An 11,666-nucleotide genomic window follows, 5' to 3' on the forward strand; every position below is an offset into this window, starting at 1 on the left:
GAGGTCAGTGCCCCATAAATGTGTCGACCAACAAGCACACTAGTGGGGGGTCCAGCTCTCCACTCCACTTCTGAGACGGGCAGCTGCAATATGTGCCGCCTTCTCCATGACCTGTAATTCTCTCCAATCCAGGTTTGCGGTGAAGGGAATCCATCCCTGTCCGTTCCATGGCACCTCCTAGGCTGGGCCTTGGTCGTGGCTAAAAACAGGCCTGCTTCCCCACCAGTAGGTCCCGGGCAGAGGCCACGCCAAGGCCCACATGCTGTCATGTTCAAGTGACAAAAATCAAGGTAACAAACTGATACACAGGATACGTTCTATCCTCCACCTTGACAAATACCTTAGTACAACACAGAAGGCCAGGGTTGCATTTCGCATTCTCTGATCTCTTGGTTTCACAGTAGAATGCAGCCATCCAGGGAGAAGCGGGCCACAATGCCAGCCCACCCCCTGGCACCATCACACACACTCAGAGGGGCTTCACACACCCCCATACAGACGCCACGGGCGTGAATTCCATCCAACTCCTTCATCCCCCTGCCCTGCTCGCCTTGTCGGCCCTTCAGCCCACAGGTGCACACACGTCCATGGCCGAGGCAGCATGGCCTTCCTTGGGCTGATGGATCTGCGAGGGGCCCAGGTGGGACCTGGAAGATGTCTTGAGACCACCAGGACAGGGAACTGAAGGGTCAGAACCCAAAGCACAGTCTGGAAGGAGGAGGTGCAGGCTCCAGATGGGCCACCCCTTGGGGCGCCCCATGAGAAGGAACACACCCAGACGGCAGGCCAAAGGCCGGCCCTGTGGGCATGGGTCCTCTCTTGTGCCTACCTAAGGGCACTCACAGGCACCACCGTCCTCATCTACGTCATTTCCGAGACCCGAGTTGCTGCCTCTGACCATCTTTACTTTGACAGCCAAGCTGACCGGTAAGGTGGTGCTTGGAACCGGAACTGGCTTCCAACTGGGTCTCGAAAAAACACCAGCCACAATAAACACCATGCACTTCCACACACTTACGGGCAGGCTATCGGTGACAAGTGCATGAGTCACGGCGTTTCTTCTTCAGGAGGCTGCCCATCCCCCGCCCCAGGAGCACTGATTCATCAAAGTTTGTTTTCAATACTATTATTTTTAGTCAGCCAAACAATTTTTAAAATGACAATCAAGAGGGGGAGGGGGAGGGCAGAGCCACCCAAGAATATGAATTGTTTCTCTTTCAGGAGCTCACCCAGCCCTCAGTCAACAAGTGGCACGGCTGGGTTTCTCGGTGTGCACCGGACGTAGGTTCCGTCACCACACCGAGGTCCTCCAAACGGTGAGCTCTGTGGGCAACTGGGGGGGGGGGGTGCCCCCAATGGAAACCGACTGACACTGCCTCGAAAGGGAATGATGAGTGTTTCCTGAGCACCTACTATGTGCCATGAGCTGCAAATACTGGCTTGATTGCTGTTATCTCATTTCGGTTGATTTATGGCGGTCCCATCCCCATTTCAAAGATAAGGAAACGGGCTCAGTAAATGGAAGCAAACGTACCCAGGGTTGCCACAGAGCCAGCAACTGGCAGGCCCAGGCCAGGTTTGTCAGACTCCAGTGCCCTTTGCTCTCTCTTCATTACCATGCTTTTCCTGTCCACCCCCGCATCCCCCCCACCCCTGCTCCCCAGGTAATATTTTAAGAATCTGTTTGGTTAGAGATAAATGGCAATGCACAAAATTTAAAGGGATAGCAGGACCAACCAACTCACCCTGCCCTCCCAGGCACACAGAGACATAAGGCTCACCTGGAGTCTGAATTCAACGAGGCTAACAGAGACTTTACAACAGGAACGATTTGAAGCAAAAGGAAAAACCCAATTTCCATCATCAGTGCCTGCTTTCAGCCCCTTGTAACTCCTCAAAAAGTCTTTTCTGGATCCATTACTCCACATTTGGGCTCAGCCCAGAGGTGATTTTTTAAGGAAAAAATGCCTTTTGGCATTTTTGAGCTGTGACAGCTTAAAAACAGACCTTTAAAAAACACACACCCAAAAAGCATCACTATTTTCAAGAGTCCAGTCTAAAAGGAAAAAAAAAAAAAGGTTGACACCTCAGAGCTACAACTTGGCTTGGCAATCGGTGATGCAACACTGAGCGGCAAAAGCAACCAGACGCTCTGGAGGTTTCGAAGGTAAACCCTTACCCAGGGTGTCCTAAGCAGTACTCTGTCTCATCCTCAACCTAGAACAATGTGGTAGGAGAAAAACTTGCTCAGTATCAGCACGCAGGGCCATGGGATACAGAGAAAAGTACTTTTTCGGGGGAAACTCATTTTTCACTTCCTAGCTGGGGTATAAACTTGTAACCTCCACGCTGCCTAACAAAAGGCACAATGCTTTCGAAATCAAGTAGAGCCTTTCTTTATATAGATGCTTGAAAAATAAATAAAGGAGGCTTCCTGGGTAGGCTCTGACATATGAGCAAACATTTTCCACAGGTATCCTTTATAATGCCTACCTCTTACATTTCACCATTTTTAGGCGTCTGTGGTCATTAGAGTAAGTAAACTTCCTGCTCTGAGAATAGCCAAAAATAGCAACAAAAGAAGAAAAATTGCTCGCTGCATCTCAAGACACGCAGCCTTCGTGTCTTTATCCTCGAATTCGGTTATTTTTCCATTCCTTTGTAGTTAAATTTCACTGACGTAGACTCACAGGGTTAAGAGGGAGGGCAGGAGGGAGGGTGGGGAGAGAGGTAACATAATCAAAATTAAGACTGGATTACAGCTTTATTACTTTCAGTTGTATAAATTAATGGGCACCAGACTGATGGGGTCTTAGGACATTAATAATTAAGAAAGACCTGGGCTGTATTGTTCAGCTGAAGGCGTGCAAAGGGGAGCTTCTGAAATGTTTGCATGAAAACCACTTGAGAGTTAGAAAGGCCGCTAGTAAGGCTTAGCTCACCTACGAATGGAGAACATCTGAGGCCCAGAGAGGTTAAGCGATTTGCCCCAGGTCACACAGCTAATCAGAAACAGAGCTAAGTCTAGAACTTACCCAGGTCTGCTGACTCTTGCCTCCAAAATGACCCCAAAAACCTTGTTTATAATGAATTTTTCTTTGATGGCATTGATGGGGAGAAAAAGCCTGCTAAACAAACTTTAACCTAGTCCAGAATTAGCCAAACTTCTTAATTAATAGGCTTCTACGGTGTTTTCATTTTCAACTGAGTCTCTCTGTCAAAACATTCTGCAGCAGTGTGCCACTGTGGCAGGCCCGCTGCTTACAGCTGAGGCCTCAGATAATCAACACCGGATAGTGTGACTTGTGTTACAGATTTGTTATTTCTAAAACTGTTAATTAAATCAAAGCAAAGAATAATGTTACACACTCACGCACACAACTGTGCATGCACACACGCGCAAATTACCGTTGTCAGGAGTCAGAAAACCTGTAAAGCTTGAGGGATTCAGCCCCCTGGCATCAAGAAAACAGCATTTAGATATTCAAGAGGATGAACACACAGAGCGTTGTTACCTATCCAAAGAGCCCATGTTGGCAGCCAGTGGACTAGAAGCTCCAAGAGGGTAGGGATGGTGTGGTCTTACTCACTCTATCACCCCTGCCACCTAGCACAGGGTTTGGCTCCGGGTAGGTACGATGCAGGACAGCACAGAAATGGACTGGACAAGTTCTCTGGAGATCTCTGTTCTAAAACTTGGCATACAGTAAAATTAGAGACCAAATTTCTGCAGGGTGGGGTGAATAATAACCTTTTCCAACTGTTTCCAGGAACCACTGTGCTTGAAGGTGGAGACGTTGAAGGCTCCAGGGCCAGGAACCTCTCAGTGGTCACTAGCTGACTGCCCGCCCTCTCTGGGGAGGAGCTACTATCATCCAACAGCGCACCAGCCATTCCTGTCTGCAAAGGGTGGTAAACGTCCCAGCCCCAGGCATGCTCAGCAGCAGGCTGCCTTCAGAAGCAGCCTTTCTGGGCACTTCTCTTCCCAGCCAACTAATACCATCAGATGTGGATTTGGGGAAAGGTGCAGAATTGGTTTTTTGTTTTTTTTAATAGGTCAATACATCAAAGCTGAGAGGGACAAAAGTTAATTAAGACTAACCATGAGCCTTGTTGATTGAGAAAGCTGCAGCCCACTGCAGAGAACTTAAGAGCATGCATAAGAGTCTGGGGGGCGGTGGGGGGAAGTGGATAAAGAAGATGGGAGAAGAAGGTAGAGGGAATAAAGTCCGATTTCAATTTTTCAAGCCAGAGCTGCTTCGTCCTATTTATTTCATAAAGGAGCTCACACAGAACAATGGCTGTATTGTGCATCAAACGGCATTAAAATCCCCTAATAAATTAACAAGTGAAAATTAATGGTCGCTCAGTCCATTAAATCATGTTAATTTTATTTCCATTAAAATAATACAGCAATTACAAGTTTACATTATTAAACCAGTATTTATTTTTCAAAAACTCATTTTAATTGGATTCCTGATGTGATAAGCTTGAGCCACGTTCTCTCCATTTCGACAGCTTCTTGCATTTCTCATCAGAGCTAAATGACTACCGTACTGGCTGACTTTTCTCCATGATTAAAACAGTCCTTTAAAACTTGACATCCTTGCAAAGACCTTTAAAAATATACCACTCAAAGCTCTTCCGTTCACGCAGAAACTCAGGCCTACAGGATTCAGTTCAGCAAGTGTTAACCAGGGACACGGAAAGGCTAGGTCACAGCAAAATTCTGAAATTCTAAGTATCCACATCAAAAAGTTATCCAGTTTTTATTGACACTCTTTGTTAAATTCTGGGCTAATATACCTAAAGTTACTGTTCCTCCCACCCAGGAAACCTGAATTTCAGGTTTGCTATACTAAATTACTTTTTACTTCAAAGAGAGAACGCTGTACTCAGAGTAAATACTGCACTGCACGCAGGTCACTCGCCCTTCCGAGCATGCTATGATGTCACTTATTTATAACAGTACTCAGTTTAGCCAAAGACAGAAGATAAAGACACCCTCATTGGGCAGCCCTGGTGGCTCAGCGGTTTAGTGCCGCCTTCAGCCCAGGGCCTGATCCTGGAGACCCGGGATGGAGTCCCATGGTGGGCTCCCTGCATGAAGCCTGCTTCTCCCTCTGCCTGTGTCTCTACCTTTCTCTCTCTCTCTCTCTCTGTATCTCTCATAAAAAAATAAAATCTTAAAAAAAAAAGACACCCTCATTCTTGTAGATTGGTATCACCACGTACCCAAAAGCTCACATGATCACCTTGTAGTCCAGAAACTTCCTTTGGATAATAACTCCTCACACTGACTCCTCCCTCCTCTTCCCACCTCCTCCCACAGAATTAACGGTCTGTCCCCATGTCCCTGGGCACTTTGTACATCCTTCGGGAGCAGCTCATTTCTTGTATCTTTGACCAAGTCTGTCTCCCCCTCTAGACAGGCAGCTCCCTGAGACCCAGGGCCCTGCCTTGCTCGTGGTGGCAGATATTTAACAAATGGGTGAGCAATTCAGTAACAGAGGAGTGATGAACACGGGAGGCTAAAAACCTAACCCTTCTTTCTGTGAAACTCCTGGGTTGACCAAACATTTCCACAGGCCTTAGAGCATCCTGATTTCACAGGTGCAGACATTAAGGGGAACTCCTAAGTCCCTCCGGATATAAAAATGGCAAGATCCAGGACTTGAATCCTGTGCTTTTTCTGGAGACAACAGATGGCTGCCATTATTCTGTTTTCTAACAGTGACTTCCACAACATTTAAAAGACACATTATAGTCCCACCCTCAAATCACCCGATACTAAAACTCATTTTTCTTCTGTTGGGTGGGAATAAAAAAGCAGTAGCAGTTAGACCCTCAAATAATGCCTTATTAAGGTTTCCATTACTGAAGTGAAAGCTCTTCACAGGCAGGGGCTGTCTCAAATTTACCTCTGCATCCTCTCTCCTTGCCTGGAATATTGACTCAGACCTAGGAGGGGACCAAGGATTATCAATGAATCAACAAGATCCAACCCTGTGACATCTGATCAGGAACCAGGAGCAAGGGGGTGTCTGTAACACGTACTGGCCCAAACATACGACTCCTGCGTGCAAGCGGCAAGTTCCAAGGTTCCAAATGTCAAGGGAACATCAAGTGGCATCTAGGTCCAGCCAGAGCTTCGAGCCAGCCCCAGAGTCAGCTACTGTGGTGTCCGGGCCCCTCCTCTTCCTAGCCCTGTATGGAACCAGAGAAAGGAGAGCATGGACCACCTCCCTGGCAGCCAGAGGTGGGCTTGCTTCCAACGGGCTACACCACAATGGTGTTCTGAGCGTCCGTCAGAGAGGCGGGTAGACAGGAGATAGTGAGGTCAACAAGGTATTAAAGAAGCCACTCCTGCAGCCCTGGTAAGAGGTCTGCCCCCAGACGTCTGAGAAAGGAGCCTGAAGGATGACGGTCTTTTTCCTTTCTCCCTAGGGTGAGAATAGCCTGGCAAAGTCCAGGTGACTTAACAGGAGGAGGCTGTGTTAAGAGGCCAGGTTTACTGAGGAAGAGGAGATGGCAGGTGTCAGACCTGGTGTTGGGTTCAATTCCCCCATTTTCCTCTGGATGTTGACATGAGAACGTGCTTGGACACAAGAAAGCTCCATTTCCCTTCCAAACGAACCAGACATGAGGTCTGCTCCAGCTCCCAACCACTGGGCCAAGGCATGGAGCCCATCGGTGGAAGCACAAGTTATCAGTGTCCACCAAAACCGTCATGTTGCAGTGTGCCTGGCCCCTCACTGCTGACACAGAAGGCACACACCTTCTCTTCCGCTCCGAGGCAAATGCTGGGACTCCACTCTTCACTGGCCAGGAGGATGCCTGCTGCTTTACTCCGATACTCAAGGCCAGTGACAGGGAAGATGCTGTTATACAACTTGTCTAAGTCCTGCCCCGACCGCCAGACCTCAGAGTATCCTGATAGCCTCTCTGCTGGGGTATCTAAATCAAGCTCTTACCATTTCCTTGGCACTGGTCTCTTTTACATTCTTGGGACCGGGAAGCCTGTACCGCTCCAGCTCCCCTAACTGCCGGGACAGGTTAGAGCCGGCGTAACCCAAGCAAGCACGCAGTCTGGAAGATCCGAGGATGCAGCCGCAACTGCCAAGGGTTGCTGCTGCTGATCACGATTACGTCGTAGCCAAAACACGCTTGTCAAATCTCCCCAGACTGAGGTCTCCTGGAACCCCAGGGCAGTTTGAACCACCCATCGCCCCACACCCCATGGGATAACAAGGCTAAGTATCTCCCTCCATCAACTTCCCAAAGCCCTGGTTACAAAGGTAGTGCAGAGGGAGCAGACAATAAGACCATCACCACCACACTCTTTGGGGCTGAGCAGACACGCTGATACCACTGACGTGGAGGCCAGCTAGCCACCTTTCCAAGATGTGGCCTTTAGTTTTCTGCCCACGACCAAAACAGTGGCGGCCGTTGCCAAGGGAGACAAGGTGACCCAGAGGCGTGGGCACGAAATCCGGGGATGGAAATCCATTTTGTCTGGATCCACCCAGGCAACTGGGTTTCCCTGAGAAAAGATTAAAAACAAAATCTACCTTCATATAAGGCCCCTGCCAAGGCAGGTGGAAAAGATGCCCCACTCCTAACAGAGTCATGAGAAGGCCGGATCGAACCTGCTTGCTTGAACTCTTAGAGGTGTCCAAAGTGTTCCTATGCCTCAAGCTGTGGAGGACTTTGGAGGAGGGAAAGGAGGGCCACAGCTACACTCACCTAGAGGGCAAAGCCCTACCAAGGCAAGGGAAAGCCAGGGCTCTCCCCCAAGCAGTCACCAACCCAAAGACACATCATCGGCAACCTTACCAACCAACCAACCAACCAACCAACCAACATCCACAGCCGCCCCCACCCCAAGCTAACTGTGCTCTAGAATTCGGCAAAGAATGTATTTGGAACTTTCAAAGCAGAGAGCGGCGCAAAGTAGGAAAAGGGGAGCAACTGGTCAGAGTCCCAAGTCCACCGGGCCAAACCTTTTATCTCCCTCCTTCAGTTTTCTCCACTTTTAAAAAAAGGAGAGAAATCTGAAGTCTAACGGCCTTATCTAGTCGGCGGGAGTTTCTTGCTTTCCTGATCTCATTAAAACCATGTGAAAGTGCTCTGAAAACTGTAAAACACTTCATGCAGCTGTTCATTTTATAACTCATGCCTTTTCTTTCCTTTTCCTTTTTTTTTCTCTGTTTCAAGGCACAAAGCACTTGTCCTCAATGCACCCTGACAGGTAAGAAGGCACGTTTTGCACATCCCTCCCCAGACAGGAGATGTATGACGCTCATTCACCCTACCCCCGCACCCCAGCCAAAGGAATAAAGAAGGATTCAGAACCAGAGCTGGGACCAGAATCCAAGGCTCACGACCCCATCACATCACACCACCTCCTCTGAAGTCAATTCTGGCTCTGGATCACACACCCAGGGCGCACTTCCCAGACGACATACCACCTTCCCTTGCCTTTATTGACTGGATCCACCCAGTTAAAAAAAAAAAAACTATATATTACTTTTTAAGTCAGCACTCCCACCATATGTGGCATTTATTTCCAGAGGAGGCCTGTTCTGGGTTCCTGTGGACAGATGTTGCTTTGTGCCTGCCTCACACGGCATGTACAGCTGCCGGGCCCGAGCAGGTGGCCAAGGATGCAGTCCACTCCTGGCCCAGCAGCAAGGAGGACCATCTTTGTGGGGCTCAGGCCCTGCAGACCCTCTACTCCTAACTCTGCAGCCTGGGACCCCGAGGACATCCCACCCAGATCCCCCCCCCCCACACACACACACACTCCCTTAGTGCAGAATCAGACTTTAAAGGGGGCCCACGGGGAGAGACAGGAGGTTAAAGTGCACACACACACACACACACACCCTCCACAACACACACACACCCCAATTCCCAGCCAGGGGCAGCGAAACTAAAAGAAGGCCCTGGGGAGTGGAGAGAAGTCACTGACCCCTTCCATCAGCCATCTGTGAGCTCCCGCCTGACCTAGCTAGCGCGATGCGAAGGAGAAAGGAGGTCCAGACAGATGGCAAAGCGCTTGGAGAAGGAGAGCTCTGCAGGAATGCGAGGGCCGATGCGAGGCCCACTTTGGGGTGCGTTTTGTTATCTGATCAGCTCTGCCTCTCCTACATTGGCCTCAATCTCAGGCTGAAAGCAGGGCGCGCGCGCGCGCGCACACACACACACACACACACACACACACACACACACACACACTCTCGTCGGGGGAGGGGGGAGGACCCTAACCTCTGCCCCGGGTCTCTCCTCTGCAAGCACCGCGCTGCACCGAAAGTGCGTGTGCGCGGAGGGGGCGGGCGGCGGGCGCACCCGGGGCTAAAAATACTCGATAAAAATGCTAATCCCGAAGGCAAAGAGAGAACCAAGAGGGAACCTGTCAATCACGAGGCTCCCGCTCCTCACCCACAGCCCCAGCTGTACGGACTGCATTCCTGTTTGCGGAGGAGAGAAGTGGGGGGACAGGCCCGAGGGGAAGAAAGGGAGAGAGACACCACCACCTCCACGAGCGCGGGCCGCGGGGGCGGGAGGGGGAGGCGGCGGCGGAGGAGGGGCTCCGGCCCGCGGAGCCGAACAAAGCGGGCCTCAACTTCCAGCCCGCAGCCCCAGCCCCGCCGAGGTGGGGGCGGCCGCGTCCAGCGACACCCCGCTCCCGGGAGGCGCAAGGCGAGTGTGCGCTCTGGGAGGGAGAGCGCCCCGTGGAAGCGCTGGGCTCTGAAATCTGTGCAAGTCCAGAGGCGGTTTTGTTGGGGGGTCCCCCCCGCCGCTCAGCGCCTTCCTGACCGCGCTCCCGCTGCCCCCCCCTTGCACACACACGCGCGCGCGCGCACCAGCCCTCTCGCTCCCACCCCACCCGCCCGCCCCGCCGCGCTGGGGGCACCGGGCGGGCGCGCCCCCGGGTCGCTGGGGCCCCCCACCTGGGGATGGTGATGCACTTGGTGTTGACGTTCTGCGTGGTGATGGCCTTCTCCAGTTCGTCCAACTGCCCGGTCTTCTTGAGCTTCTTGACCAAACTCTTGACCGCCTTCTCGCACCACTTCTCCTCCTGCCCGTTCTGCTCGCCCTTCTTCCAGCCCAGCAGGCGCTTCACGATCGGGGGGGTGAAGGGCAGGATGGACGACATGGCTGGGGCGGGCGCGCGGGCGGCGAGGGGCGCCCCCGGCGGGGCTGGGCGCGGACGGGAGCTCGGCCGCCCGAACTTCGCCTCAACTCCCGGCCGACTTGCCCGAGCTCCCGGCCGGGCCGCGGCGCTGCAGCCAGCGGGGCTCGGCGCGCGGCCCTGCGCCCCCGAGCGGCTCCCGCGGCGGGAAGGAGGCGGCGGGAGGCGGCGGGAGGCGGGCGGAGGCGGCGGCGCCGGGTCGGGAAGGCCCCGAGCGCGGGGCGGAGGCGGCGGCCGCGAGACTCCGAGTGGCAGAAGAAAGTTTGGGTTTCCGCACGGGGTTAGCTGTTTGGGTGCCGCCTCCAGGAAGGAAAGTCCAACCCCCAGCCAAACTTTGCTCGCCTCGCCCGCTTTGATGCGCAGATCCCTCCGCCTCGCCCGCCTCGCCCGCCTCGCCCGCCCGCTTCCCTCCGCCTTCCCGGCTCGCTCGCTCGCTCGCTCGCCCGCTGGGCCGGCCCGGGGCGTGCGCCGCGCTCCCGCTCCCGCGCCCGCGCCCGCTCCCGCTCCCGCCCGCTCCCGCCCGCTCCCGCCCGCTCCCAGTCTGTGTTTCATGCAAATCCGCGTGCAGCCTCCTTTCCAGGCGCTGTCACCGCCCCCTCGCCGCCGGGGCTCCCCGCCTCCTCCCCCGCGCCCCGCCGCCTCCGCCGCCTCCGCCCCCTCCGCCCCCGGGCGCCCGGCCCACCCCCAGCCTCCGGGAGGGCGCCCGGCCTGCCCCCGCCCCGCGCGGAGCACGCCCACGTGGGCGACCCGGGGCCGGCGGCGGCGCTGGCTGGTGCGCGCAGGACCCCGCGCGGCGCGGGCCTCGAGGGCGCCGGGCGCCGGGAGGAAGTCGTGGGAACCGGGCGGCGCGAGGGGAGGGCCGGGTCCTGCGGCGGCGTCCACGCTGCGCTCCCGGCACCCACACTCAGGAAGCTCGGTTGCAGCGGCGGGCTGGAGAGCCACACCGGCGGCGGGCGGGCGAGCGCGCAGCGGCCCGGCGGACCCTGGGGGGGGGGGTGCACCCCTAGGACCCCCGCCCCCGCCCCGGTCCGAGGAAGGGCGCACGGAAGGTGGAGGCCCAGGAAGTCGGGGCGCGCTCTGGGATGCGCGCGCGCTGACCCGCGGCAGGGGCCTTGGTGGCGCCGGAGACCCGCGAGCCGTGGGGTGCTTTTTTATTATTATTATTATTTTATGTTTTATTCTCTCATCGGTGAGATCCCTCCGGCCGAGAGCCCCCCGAGCCTGTGCGCGGAGGAGAGAACTGGGATGGGGGTGGGGGGTGCTCTTCCAAGTGTGGACGTGGGGACCCCAGAGACTCCCTTGGAATACTAGCCGGAGCCAGGGGTCCTTTGTGAATCAAGTCCCCGGGCAGAAAAATGGGCCTCAAAGACATCTGTTGAGTTCAGGAAGAAAGGAAGGGGGGCGCTTTAGAATTTATCTTGGGGGAGGCGGGGAGATTACATTACTGGGTGTTTGCAACCTTATGATA

The 11,666-nt window shown here is 54.1% G+C and overlaps 1 protein-coding gene across 3 annotated transcripts in view; it reads right to left on the bottom strand.

Moving 5' to 3' along the window:
- SMAD3 (SMAD family member 3) overlaps positions 1-10,319 on the bottom strand; it is a 118,285-nt gene extending 107,966 nt beyond the window's left edge. For all 3 annotated transcript variants that reach the window (XR_008663737.1, XM_055319872.1, XM_055319873.1), the window contains exon 1: positions 9,957-10,319. Coding sequence is in view for 2 of the 3 variants with exons in the window: in XM_055319872.1 (XP_055175847.1) it covers positions 9,957-10,162 (206 nt within the window). In the remaining variant the exon portion in view is untranslated. The remainder of the gene's footprint in view (positions 1-9,956) is intronic.
- Between the last annotated feature and the right edge of the window lie 1,347 nt (positions 10,320-11,666).

The sequence above is a fragment of the Nyctereutes procyonoides genome, unplaced genomic scaffold (assembly GCF_905146905.1).
Source record: "Nyctereutes procyonoides isolate TBG_1078 unplaced genomic scaffold, NYPRO_anot_genome, whole genome shotgun sequence".
Lineage (NCBI taxonomy): Eukaryota > Metazoa > Chordata > Mammalia > Carnivora > Canidae > Nyctereutes > Nyctereutes procyonoides.